Raw genomic sequence first — 13,741 nt, 5'->3', positions numbered from 1 at the left:
GCTACGCTCGTAGGGTGCGGTACTGCAGCGAGCTACGCTCGTAGGGTGCGGTACTGCAGCGAGCTACGCTCGTGGGGTGCGGTACTGCAGCGAGCTGTGCTGGCAGGGCGTGGTACTGCAGCGAGCTACGCTCGTGGGGTGCGGTACTGCAGCGAGCTACGCTCGTGGGGTGTGGTACTGCAGCGAGCTACGCTCGTGGGGTGTGGTACTGCGGTGAGTTACACTCGTGGCTTGTTTTACTGAAGGCATCATTAATATCTTGATGTATCTTTAACTATCAGGAACGGTAAAGGCCAAGATCTGTATGGCACTCACTGTAGCATGGAAAATAAAATGAATTCTGTGGAGAGGGTCGTTGCTAAGGGCCACAGCTTCAGGCTGGCACCTGGAGCAAATAGCTAGGCTGAGTTGATGCACGGGGCGAGGGAGGAATCTTCCCACACAAGCACCCAGTGTGTGGTGTGTGCTGTGGCTGCGGAGCTGCTCTGTGGAGGCTTTGGTGCTACTTAGGGCTTGGCTACACTTGCAAGTTACAACACATCAAAAGCAGTCCCGGCGCCCTAGCTCACTTCCCGTCCACACTGGCAAGGCATGTAGAGGGCTCTGACTCCACGGCTAGAGCGCTGCTGGACCTCCACCTTGGCGAGTGGAATAACATTTGATGCGCCCCCGCTGGAGCGCCCCAGCTTCAGTGTGAATGAGGTGTTGCATTACTGCACTCTGATCAGCCTCCGGAAACATCCTATAATCCCCTTAAGTCAAGTGGCCACTCTTGGCATTGTTTTGGATATGCCCTTTGAAAGCTCCGTTTGACAGCCGTCTGCTTATCTGCTCCGAGACACAGCTACCATTACTGTGGAATGCTGCGTGTGAGAGAGAAGTGTGGGGAGGAAGGTCTGCTGCTGTCTGAACTTACAAGACAGCAGGCTGACATGATCTCAGCCACCCAAAAACCCACTCTCTCTCCCCACATACACACAACATGCTCCCTGTCACTCTTCACTCCCCCTCTCCCCATTTGAAAAGCACGTTGCAGCCACTTGCATGTTGTGATAGCTACCCCAATGCCCTGCTCTCTGTGGCCGTTGCAAGAGCTGCTAATGTGGCCCTGCCAGTGCGCTGTCAGTGTGGACAGACTACAGCGCTTTCCCTACTGCGCTCTATGAAGGCTGGTTTAACTCAAAGCGCTCTACATCTGCAAGTGTAGCCATGCCCATAGGTTCCTCCCTTCCCTGCCACAAAGGGAGATCCCAGCCTTCCCATGGCACAACCAGAGGAACATCCTTATTTAGGGCTTGTCTCCATGGGACATTATGCTGGTTGTTAGATCCCATTGTAATTCGTCTGTGAGGTAAGGGGTGAATGTGAATGGGGACATTCTTGTTCAGACATGGGGACCTTTCTCCAGTTTAGCTGATGTGACTTTGGAAGAGGGTTAAGTAAATAAATCCACAAAACAAAGCTCTTGCTGGCTTTAGCTTCCAAGAGATGGTTTGCCGCAGAGCTAGAGTTTTGCAGGGGGTATTACCCAGCCCGCCTGCCGGGCTGTTTGGGCTTCAGATGAATCTCCCTGAAACGGTACATGGGGGTTCAGTTCACAGTAAGTCACCCTCTCTTTCCTCCAGGCTGACTCAGAGGTGAGTTGGGTGCCTGCCTGCCAGGCCTATCCACTCTCTTCAGCAATTCCTGGGCTATATGCATCAGCGTCACTTAACAATCTTGTTTCGGGCCTGGTGAAGATCAGAGGAAATTGTACTTCAAACTGGGGGATTCTGAGGTCTCCTCTAGTGCCGTCCCTTATTAAGAAGTTGCCTGTAGCGACGTTGTTTCCTCGCAGAGTATTTTCTGCCTGTTCATTCCTGTTCGGGATTCCCCCGGAGGTTCTCCTCTTCCTCCCCATCCACCAGGAGGCTTCCTCCCACTTCGCTTCTCCTGCCTGTGTCACTGGGAAATGAATTTGCCCTTCACAGGCCAAGTGAAGCAGCACTGAGGTAGTCTTGACCTGATTCTGCCTCCACCCTGTCAATCGGGAGCAATGGCAGTGAAACCAGCGGAATTACAGTGGATGCTGGGGGCTTCAGTGTTTGTCCCTTCAGTGACCTCAGATCACATATGCTCAGGGTACAAGTCAAAAATGCCCGCACCACAAGGCCTAGCTGGCGTCTGAACTCCAGACGGGCCGTCACCAGCTCAAACGTCATCACCAATTGGAAGGATTTTGCATTTGGAATTGAGCTGACGGTTTTGCTGATGATAAACAGGCAACATCGGTCTCTGCTGTAGCAGTGCTGGTGCTTCAGCTAATGGAAGTCTGAGCTGGTGAAGTTCACCCAGTCAAGTCACCCACCCTGTTGTCCAAACGTACCCTATACTTGGGCTCGGCTTAACTGACAGTACAAATAACAAGGCCTCGGCCTAAGTTTTCTCCCCTACCTTGACTGTCCCCTACAGAATTTCTTTTGGCCCAGTCCCTACTGTCCCCACTTCTCTAATACCTGGTGAGTGAATAAGCTGACTCTGGGGTCCTAGCACCTGCTATCAGGGGGGATCATGAGATGAATTCTGCTGCTCTCTTGCAGTCAGTAATGTACGCACCTCAGACTCTAGACATAGAGGGTCTGATTCTCCTCTCGCCTCCCCCACTGTAAATCAGCACTAAAGTCAACAGGTCACATCAGAGTCATGCCCAGCGGGACCTAAGAAGGTGCCATTTTCTTACAGCCACCTGTGTCAATGTAACTGCATTTCAGTAGGTTTAGTGTTAAACTGCTTCAGGCCCCGTACACCAGTGTTTGCCGGGTGCTTTGCCCTTCCTCTGAAGCCCCTGTCATTGGCCAATAGCGGAGATGGGATATTGGGCTAGGAGAACTATTGAAGCAGACCCCCTGTTTCTAACAGGCTCCACGACACTCTAATATTCCCAGCATTAGTGCTGGAGGGAAGAGTTTCTTTTCCAGGACAAGTGAATAATCCATTTTCTCCCCAACTAACACAGGTCATCCCAGACTGGAAGGAACAGGAGTGGAATGCCGAAAAACCAGAGAACTATGCTGGGATTTTCCACTTCCAGTTCTGGCGATTCGGCGACTGGGTGGACGTGGTGATAGACGACCGCCTGCCGACGCTTCACAACCAGCTCATCTACTGCCACTCCAACGCCAAGAACGAGTTCTGGTGCGCGCTGGTGGAGAAGGCCTATGCCAAGTAGGTATACGAGCAGGAGCCACTGAGGCTGAACTGTAGCCCTGCCTGGTGCTCTGTGTATTTAACTCTATGGGAAGCAGTGTAGCCTAGTGGACCGAGCACTGGCCTGGGACTTAGAAGCCCTAGGTTTGAGTCCTGGCTCTGCCACAGGCCTGCTGGTTGACTTCAGGCAAGTCCTTCTCTGTGCCCGTTTGTCCCATCAGTATAATGGGAATGATAATATTGACGTGCTTTGAGATCTGCAGATGACAAATGCTGTATAAATAGGGTTGCCAACTTTCTAATTTCTGAAAACCAAACTGCCCTGCCCCGCCTCTTCCCCCGAGGTCTGCCCCCTGCCCCGCCTCTTCCCCTGAGGCCCCATCCACTGCCCCGCCTCTTCCCCCAAGACCCTGCCCCTGCTGTCTCCTCCCTCCCCCCCCACATTACTCGCTGCTCTCTCCCCTCCTGCTCTCTTGTTGCTAGATCCTCTCCACCTCCCTCCCTCCTGCTTCCTCCCCCAGCTGGGCTCCCTCTGCTCCCGGGCTAGGACAGGAGCTGCAGCCAGATGGGGAGCCTGCAGCCTGCCTGCCCACGAGATGCAGGTAGGAGGCAGCCCCGGCTGAGCAGGGGCTGGCATGGGTTGATGACCCAACGCCTCCCCTGCAGCCCGCAGTAACCACACGTTTGGTGTCCAGTCAGTACATCTGACCGGACACTGCCAGGTCCCCTTTTGACCGGCCTTTCCAGTCAAAAACCGGACACCTGACAACCCTATGTATAAAAGCTAGGTATGATTATTACTGATCATGGGTCCTTACTTTGTAAAGTTTTGTATCTATCCCTGGCAAAGGGAGGCACTGGCAAACCTTCTCCTTACAGGTGGAGGATGAGTGTCATCTTCCCTGGAGTGGGTGAGCTTGCTAAAAGTTTGGAACTATTTTAATGGACATTTAGTGGAACTTAGTGGAGTCCCTCTGAATTTCAGAAAGGGGTGGGGAGCATTTTGCAGTCAAGGCCACTCCCATTTCCCAGACACAGATGGTTACCAGCATCTTCGTTCCGGCTAAGAAGGAAACAGCAGACCACTCGCCCAGTAGCCTTCTGGCTCTCCCATTAGGGGACTTGTTAGTAGTGCACAAGCCAGGAAATCTATTCTTCTTACTGACACCTTCAGTTAACGTCATCTCTGCCATCTGCTCAAAACTTGCCCAGCTAGGGGGTCCAAGTCATTTGGGGGCTGGAGTGTCTGGAGTGCCCCAGCACTGTGAATTCTGACGCTGTCACCTGTCCATTGGCCCCGCCACTGAATTTTTCCCACCTTGGTATCAGTGATGTAGCTAGGATAGGAAAACTGGGTGTGTGGCAATGACACAGGGCCACCTCCCCCATGGTGCCAGAGGCGGATTACAATTTTGTGGGGCCCTGGGCCAGGATAAGTGGAGGCCCCTCCCTACCCTTCCGCCTGCAGTCTCCCCCGTGCTGTCGGGAAATGGGGCCGGGCGCGGGGACTTGCCCTGCTCCGCCAACCCGGCACTCCTGCCAGGGAGCAGGGTCAGGGCGTGGGGGCTTGTCCCACTCCCTAGCAGGAGCGCCCCAACCCTGCTCCCCCGGCGCGGGGGTGCCCATTTTGCCAGGGCCCCTGGGAACGGCCCATTGGCCCAGTGGCTAATCCGCCACTGGCTCAGACCCGCCACCATGAGGCACACCCCTAGCTCGAGCTGGAGATTGGGGCAGCAGCATGTGGCACCAGCAGGAGAGGGACATGGCTGGACACTGAGCCAGGGTCCGGGAGTCCCAGCCTGTGGATTTTGGGGGGCTCCGGCCCTGATTTGGGTGGGCCTGGATGCTAAGTGTGTGGGCCGCAGCCCACCCATGGCTATGGTATGAAAATGAAAATGCTCCCCCTGGTGCCTGTTGAGATGCTACCGATAAACCTCCTCTGGTGGTGTGCGCCATCACAAACTCGGAGCTGAGGTCTGGTTCATCCCAAGACTTCATCATTATGGCAGATTGTTTGTAACACACCCTGCGTGATTTTAAGGTTTTGTGTCCAAATGGGGCAAAAATTGTGGTTTCCCAAGTTTTCTGCATGGAAGCAGTTCTGTGTGATATTTCATGGAGGTTTTGGCTAGAGAAGTTCAGATGGGACATATATCCATCTGGATCAAAACCAGGCAGCATTTGGGGGAGCCCCTAGGAAGTGAAATTATATCTTTCAGTCTGCTCCAGCTGTTACCAGCTTTTGATCAAGATTCCTTGTGAGGGGAGAAAATGCTCCTGTAGAATTGAACGTGTGGAACAGCCCTGTGCTGTGTTTGAACGTAATAATTGTGCTTTGCATCTTCCGTCCCGAGCTCTCAAAGCGATGGACAAGTGAAATCTCACCAAACCCTTCTGCAATGTAGGTTTTAGTGTCTTCATTTCACAGGCACTGAGACAGATGCGCAGAGATCAAGGACAATATTTTCAAACTTGCATGCCTGATGTTAAGCACCTATTATCATCCTGAGTTTCAGAGGCGTAGAACAACCACGACTCCCGTTGAGTTCAATGTTGGCCTACATGACTTGCTGGGTGTTTCAAGGAAGTTTGAGGCGGAGCTGGGGATAGAGCTCAGATCTAGGGACCCCACTCCCGTGCCTTAAACCCCACAACCATTTGCTGCTATTAATTACAGGGGAATGGTTGCCAGGAGGAGAATCTTGGCCCATGGCGACCAAACACTTCTGCTTATCCAAACTCATGCAGGGCTGGCCACACAGAGAGATTTCTGATGCTCCTCACTTCTGCTTGAGCCAGAAATCGAGTGGGAAGAATCATTCAGCATTTCCTGTCCCAGCTCATGAGAAATCCAAGGGGAGGGAAGTCGATCAAACCTCTTTGAACCTCAGGAAAGTTTTGGCCGGAGATTTTCATGAAGAATTGGTGGTGGTTGGTGGCTCTTCTTTATGACTTATTATTTTAGTAGGGTAGCATCCTTGGGATTGGGACCCCATTAGAGAAGACCGTCCTTGCAAAGGGGAGTGGGTAGGGAAACAACCTGCAAGCAAACAAATCTGATGAAGGATGGGCCCAGCTTTGTTAGCTACATGTGTGTGGTTTGGGGTTTGGTTTGTCTTTTTAACTGGGGGCAGAGGTGAGGAGGGAAGAGGGACAGTCACCGTGAAAAGCTGCTTGTCCACCCCTGTTTAATACACAAACCAGTCGAGGCTCACCCAGTCCTGGAAATGCTGACCGTGCCCAATCTGGGCATGCAGACTACGATGCTCCAACCCTCTCCTAGAGCCCGGTGACTGCTTCTACCATCCACATGTGCTTTCTTCGTTCCTCCCCTCTTGCAGGCTCTCCGGGTGCTACGAGGCCCTGGACGGAGGCAACACAGCGGATGCACTAGTAGATTTTACTGGCGGTGTCTCTGAGCCCATCGACCTGATCGAAGGGAACTATATTAACGACGAAGCCAAACGAAATCTCCTCTTTGAGCGAGTGCTGAAGGTCCACAACCGGGGAGGGCTCATCAGCTGCTCCATCAAAGTAAGACCCAGGCAGCGTTGTGGTTTGTCTGGTAGCCGCACTGAGAGGTCCCAGTCAGGGATTAGCTGGGCTCTGTGATGGTCCTGACAATCCAGGTAGATAGTGTGAGCCTGCTTTAGATCTCTCTGCCGCCGGAGTGACGCCTGATCTTCCCCGGGGAGATCAGAATCGGGCCCCTTGGTGATGCAGACACTTAAAGGAGATTTTATTTTTGGAGTCCCTATTGCAGTGCGTCTGGGCTGGCTTACAAAAGGCTGGGCTGATTTGCAGTGCATCTGGGCCAGTTGGCTTTCAACCAGCTGTGGACGTGGTCACTCGGTCACTGCGATGCTAGTGCTTCCCGGGTTCGCCCGTAACAACGGATCCTCTCTCCCGACATCCCGCGCACGCATGTCATCACGCGTTGTAGAGCCTGGAGAAGGGACAGTCTCTGTACGAGATCTAGACACCCCCCTGCTTTTTTGCAAACGAATGCTTGTTCCCTACAGTGTATTCTCCAGCCTGGTGCTATTTTAACTGTCTTGGGTGCTGAGGCATCCAGCACTTCCCTCAGGAGATTGTGTCATGGCCGGACTGCGTCAGTGTTCCCTGATAGCCAGCACGCATCTCCCTTCGCTCACTTTCCCCCCGCAGGACATTCGGCTTTCCCACTTCCCCTTCTGGAGCTGCAGACCCGTGACGATTGTAACGGGGCAGCTCTTCTACCTTGGTGCAGAAGGGGATACCCAGCTGCCTCTGTGGCACCATCCCTCCCCACTTTCCTGGGGTTCCATGGAGGGGCTCGCCCTGGGTTTGGGGATCTGCACAGGGAGGGAGCAGGGACAGGACTAAGGAAGTAAAATCTCCCCGTCCCCCCAGCCACACGCAGCCTGCTAGGAAAAGTTCTTACAGTCCCAAGCTGTGTTACCTTCCGCAAGCACCTCCACGCTGGGGGAAAACCCTTGGTATGGGGGGTAGGGGTGGGCTGGGAGGCAGCCACAGCTAGGGAGACCCTGGTAATGCAAGTCCTGGAGTGAGTTCAGAGGCCTCTTGCCTTCTGGAGACCCCCAGAGCTGTGAGGATCTGTTGGTTCATCTCCGGCTGAGGTGCAGGAGACAGCAAGCCTGTGGGGATGCGAACTTCCAGCTGCTTCTTTGCCAAAGTGTAAATTTCTCACTCATACCCTTTTCCCCGCCAAAGAATGGCCGCCTGACCCGGTGATAGTCCACCTGATTTTGTTGATACCTGCCTGAGCCGTCAGTTTGCCTTTTGTCTACGAGGAGCCGGTTTGTGCATGCTTGTCTAAACTTGGAATATGTCTCAATAATGTTATACAGTAGAGTCTTATAACTTTATATACAATGTAAAGGGTGACAAAAATGACTAGCGATGTGGAACAGCTTCCGTATGAGGAGAGATTGGTAAGTCTGGGACTTTTCAGCTTGGAAAAGAGACGACTAAGGGGGGATATGAGAGAGGTCTATGAAATCATGACTAGTGTGGAGAAAGTAAATAAGGAAGTGTTATTTACTCCTTCTCATAACACAAGAACTAGGGGTCACCAAATGAAATTAATAGGCAGCAGGTTTAAAAAAAAACAAAAGGAAGTATTTCTTCATACAACACACAGTCAACCTGTGGAACTCTTTGCCAGAGGACTTTGTGAAGGCCAAAACTATAACAGAGTTCAAAAAAGAAATAGATAAATGCATGGAGGACAGATCCATCAATGGCTATTAGGCAAGATGGACAGGGATGGTGTCCCTAGCGTCTGTTTGCCAGAAGCTTAGAATGGGCAACAGAGGATGGATCACTTGATGATTATCTATTCTGTTCATTTCCTCAGAAGCACTTGGCATTGGTCAGTGTCAGAAGACAGGATACTGGGCAAGATGGACCTTTGGTCTGACCCAGTATGGCCGTTCTTATGTTAATATTGCCATTCATATTTTACCAGGACAATAATGAACAGCATATTATGGGTTTTCAAATGATACCTCACAAGGCTTACTTTGTACAAAATCCATTATAGTTTTATAAACAGGGTGAACATAGTGATATAGACTGTCACAGGAATATAACCTTCCTGGAGCTGAAAGCCCCGGCCCTGTGGCTCTGCTTTGTGTTTTCCTGGCCAGGCCACCACAGCAGCTGACATGGAAGCCCGCCTGGACTGCGGCCTTGTCAAAGGACACGCCTACGCCGTGACGGACGTGCGGAAAGTCCGCCTGGGCCACGGCCTGCTGGCCTTCTTCAAGTCGGAGAAGCTGGATATGATCCGGATGCGGAACCCCTGGGGGGAGAGGGAGTGGAACGGCCCATGGAGCGACACGTGAGTAAAGCTGGGGTAAGGGGGCCTAGAGGGGGTCGCCAGCTACCCACCCGTCAGTGTTCCTCAGCCAAGATCCTGTGTGCTTGTGGGGTCTGTGGTGTGACGAGGGGTGTTATGGGCAGATGGGATGGACTGTCTCCCAGGGGTGCCGGAGCTGGTGAAACTCAGGGCCCTTCGCTATTTGAAAATGTTTCTGATGCCACGATGTCTCAGCCAAGCAATGGGCAGTTTGGCTTCTCCAACACCCAGGTACACAGGCCTTTTCCTGAGGAGGCCGGGCGCCGGCTTCAGGGGCTGTTTGTGATGGGATTGCGAAGAGCTGAACGCTCTCCCAGGGCCCAGCAGACTTTATATGGTTCATCAAGGGTCTAGTGAGTGTTATGGGCCTGATCCTCAACCTGTTTACACCCAGCGCAGCTGAAGGAGGGAGTAGAGGGTGGCTTGAAGTCACCTTTTGGCTCCCCCAATCCAGGGCCAGGCAAGGTGGCCCCCAGTAGGACTCAGCCTACGGCACCCCTAGGAACCTTAGAGATGGCGAGAATTGTGGGAGAATTGTATTCTCTGCCCTGGCACACCCCACCCTGATGCCCCCTCCGTGGAGGTAGGGGGAGCAAGTGATGTAGAGACAGCATAGATCTGTTCCCCCGCCACCCCCCGGGTCATGGGGAAACCTCAGCTGCCCCTTTCTGGGCAGCTTTCCAGCTGCTTTGTGGTTCTGAGGCTGGCGCGGGAGCCCGCGGATCTGGCCAAGCTGGGTTAGCCAAGCAGCTCTGCCGTGCCGCTCGTGAAATCTATTCGCCCCTCGGGTGGAGCCTGAGGAGGTTGCTCTAACTGCATCAGCCAGGCTGTGCGAGTTCAAGTTTGCAAGCTCCCCTGGCACAGCTGGTGGGGTTTGCAAACTCTGTGGGCCAGATCCCCAGTCTGGCCGAGGTGTGCTCTGCTCCGGACACAGGGAGGGGAGGGAAATGTTCGATCTAAGCCACTTACCCACTCCCCTGAGCCTTGGGGGTTGAACTAGCCCCCAGTGTAATCTAGAGCAGCCCAGGGGCTGCACGAGCTTTATGCCATCCAGCTGTCTATCCCCTTTGCTCCACCGGAGGGCTCAAATGTGGCTAAAGTAATGCACAGGCCTCGTGCTGGCCCCCCACTCGGGGCAGATCCCCCAGACTAAATAAACAGCTGAACCCCAGCATGTCTCCCCTTTTCCGCTCAGTAACGATTCTCTTCTCTTCCCCTCGGCAGCTCTGAGGAGTGGCAGAAGGTGAGCAAGAGTGAGAGAGAGAAGCTGGGGATGACGGTGGAAGACGATGGGGAGTTCTGGTGAGTCCCTGCTGGGTTTTGTACAATGTCAAGGGGCAGCTGTGTGGATTGATTACTCCCACCCAACCATTTCCCATTGAACTGGCACGGGAGTCGCGGCACGTAGCAAAGGGAGGTCTGAAAATAATCCACGCCAGAGGCGCTTCAGTGAAGGATCCAGTTCACAACCTCAGGGGAACGCGTCAGACCATGTGGAATTAGCGCTGTGTGACCGGAACCCTAGGCGAATATGTCTCTTTGTCTCCCCCTAGTGGCTGGTCCGCATTTGGGGTTTTTCATTTGTAGTCCTTCACTCAAGCCAATAGAAGCCCATGCTTTTAAATAGGGCTCTCAATTAATCACAGTAAACGCACGCGATTAACTCAAAAACATTAATCGCCGTTTTAATCACTCTGTTAAGCAACAGAATACCAATTGAAATTTAGTCAGTATTTTGGGATGTTTTTCTACATTTTCAAATATATTGATTTCAATTACAACACAGAATACAAAGTGTGCAGTGCTCACTTTATCATTTTTACAGTGCAAATATTTGTAATAAAAATAATATAAACAAAAGAAATAGTATTTTTCAATTCACCTCATACATGTACTTTAGTGCAATCTCTTTATCGAGAAAGTGTAACTTACAAATGTAGATTTTTTTGTTGTTACATAACTGCACTCAAAAACAAAACAATGTAAAACTTTAGAGCCTACAAGTCCACTCAGTCCTACTTCTTGTTCAGCCAATCGCTAAGACTAAAAAGTTTGTTTATATTTACCGGAGATAATGCTGCCGGCTTCTTATTTACAATGTCAACAGAAAGTGAGAACAGGCATTTGCATGGCACTGTTGTAGCTGATGTCACAAGATATATATGTGCCAGATGTGCTAAAGATTCATATGCCTCTTCATGCTTCAGCCATCGTTCCAGGTGACATGCTTCCATGTTGATGATGCTCATTAAAAAAAGCAACGCATTAATTAAATTTGTGACTGAACTCCTTGGGGGAGAATTGTATGTCACCTGCTCTGTTTTACCCGCATTCTGCCGTTTATTTCATGTTATAGCAGTCTCGGATGAAGACCCAGCACATGTTCATTTTAAGAACACTTTCACTGCAGATCTGACAAAATGCAAAGAATGTGAGATTTCTAAAGATAGCTACAGCACTCGACCCAAGGTTTAAGAAGCTGAAGTGCCTTCCAACATCTGAGAGGGACGAAGTGTGGAACATGCTTTCAGAAGTCTTAAAAGAGCACCACTCTGATGCAGAAACTACAGAACCCGAACCACCAAAAAAGAAAATTAATCTTCTGTTGGTGGCATCTGACTCAGATGATGACAATGAACATGCATCGGTCCGCACTGCTTTGGATCATTATCGAGGAGAACCCGTCATCAGCATGGCCACGTCCTCTGGAATGGTGGTTGAAGCATGAACGGCCATGTGAATCTTTAGCGCATCTAGCACTTAAATATCTTGCATCGCCGGCTACAACAGTGCCATACAAACGCCTATTCTCACTTTCAGGTGACATTGTGAACAAGAAGTGGGCAGCATTATCTCCTGCAAATGATAACCAATCTTGTTTGTCTGAGCGATTGGCTGAACAAGAAGTAGGACAAAGTGGACTTGCAGGCTCTAAAGTTTTACGTTGTTTTGTTTTTGAATGCAATTTATTTTTTGTACATAATTCTATATTTGTAAGTTCAGCTTTCATGATAAAGAGATTGCACTACAGTACTTGTATGAGGTGAATTGAAAAATACTATTTCTTTTGGTTTTTAAGTGCAAATATTTGTAATCAAAAATAAATATAAAGTGAGCACTGTACACTGTATTCTGGGTTGTAATTGAAATCGATATATTTGAAAATGTAGAAAATAGCCACAAATATTGAAATAAATGGTATTCTATTATTGTTTAACAGTGCAATTAATCGCACGATTAATTTTTTTAATCGCTTGACAGCCCTACTTTTAAGTAGAGATTTTCAAAGGAGTCTTTCATTGGGATTTCAGTGCCAAACTCCCTTAAGCACCTTTGGAAATCTAGCCTTAGCTCTGTAAGTGCTGGGTTCAAATCCTTCTGGTGTTCCACCTATAACAGACACAAGTAGTAGATAAATCACCTGCACATGCATGGGAAGACAGGACTAGAACCCTACTCCTTCAGTTCCAAAAGCACAAGTCTCTGCCACTTGAGCTAAAGGATTGTTCTCATTGATTTCTCTGAGAGCATGTCCCATAGCCACTCTGCAGCGCACCAGCCACTAGAGGGCAGGATCACACACCAGTACATAACAGCTGATCACAGGCTGCTTGCAGTGTATTGGACACACAATGTGAGCTGTAGGCACACGAGGCTCAGCCCTGCCAATGACCCCTTTCCTGTCGTAGGATGACATTTGAAGACTTCTGCAAATATTTCACCGACATCATCAAGTGCCGTCTCATAAACACCTCCTACCTGAGCATCCACAAGACGTGGGAGGAGGCGGTGATGCGCGGGGCATGGACAAGACACGACGAGCCCCTCAAGAACCGCTGCGGAGGCTGTATCAACCACAAAGCCACCTTCTTGCAGAACCCCCAGGTGAGACGGCAGAGAGGCGTGGAGAAGAGGACCTGCCAGAAATGACCTGAGGCCTGGCAGGGTAACGAGCCTGCTTGGGCCATCAGAGGCCAAAGTCTGGAACGGCTGCCAGACTCCTAAACAGAGCAGGCAGCCATGGTGCTGTTCTGGGGTTAACCACCTGCAATGAGCTCTTTTGTGCTTTTTGTCTCTGGCGCTGAGAGCTTTGCTGTGAGCTAGCCGTTGGATTTTTGGCTAAGTGCATCAAAACCAAAGGAAACACGTCTGTGCGCAACAAAGCCACTGCCTTTTGGAAACAAGAGGAAGCATGGTCCAGTGGTTAGAGCACTAGCCTAAGACTAGACCTGGGTTCAAGTCCCTGTTCTGCCCGACTCCTTTGTACCTCAGTTCCCCGTCTGTACAATGGGGATAATAGCACAGGGGTGTTGTGAGGATACATACATTACAAATTGTGAGGGGCTCAGATATGCGAGTGATAGGATGGACAGATGAGGTAAATCCTGTACAACCCATGCTTGGGCCTTCCCAGACAGAGCCAGGTCAGACTGGGTGCTGAACTTCCCACACAAGTGCAAGTCCCCTAGGCATCAGGCTTAGTCTACTCAACACATGGTCACTTGCTGGGTTTGGACCCAGGTTATATCCAGAGGTGAGAAAGCTCACGCACCCCTCTTGGCACCGTTAACCCCTTCTCTCCCTGCTCCCCCTCGCCATCAGCACGCCTTACCGAACGGAAGGCCTCTCACCTTTCCTCTCCCGGTTGTGTCATTACTTCTAGTACGTGTTTGATGTGAAAAAGGCAGAAGA

The 13,741-nt window shown here is 51.0% G+C and overlaps 1 protein-coding gene across 2 annotated transcripts in view; it reads left to right on the top strand.

Annotated features, from left to right (window-relative positions):
* CAPN5 (calpain 5) overlaps nt 1-13,741 on the top strand; it is a 125,732-nt gene that overhangs the window by 99,097 nt on the left and 12,894 nt on the right. For both annotated transcript variants that reach the window (XM_054015817.1, XM_054015818.1), the window contains exons 4-9: nt 2,996-3,204; nt 6,528-6,720; nt 8,838-9,031; nt 10,274-10,351; nt 12,739-12,934; nt 13,713-13,741. The exon at nt 13,713-13,741 is cut by the window's right edge and continues 94 nt beyond it. In XM_054015817.1, coding sequence (XP_053871792.1) covers nt 2,996-3,204; nt 6,528-6,720; nt 8,838-9,031; nt 10,274-10,351; nt 12,739-12,934; nt 13,713-13,741 — 899 coding nt within the window. The remainder of the gene's footprint in view (nt 1-2,995; nt 3,205-6,527; nt 6,721-8,837; nt 9,032-10,273; nt 10,352-12,738; nt 12,935-13,712) is intronic.

The sequence above is a fragment of the Malaclemys terrapin genome, chromosome 1 (assembly GCF_027887155.1).
Source record: "Malaclemys terrapin pileata isolate rMalTer1 chromosome 1, rMalTer1.hap1, whole genome shotgun sequence".
NCBI classification, from domain to species: domain Eukaryota; kingdom Metazoa; phylum Chordata; order Testudines; family Emydidae; genus Malaclemys; species Malaclemys terrapin.
This window is presented reverse-complemented; position numbering and strand designations above follow the sequence as displayed.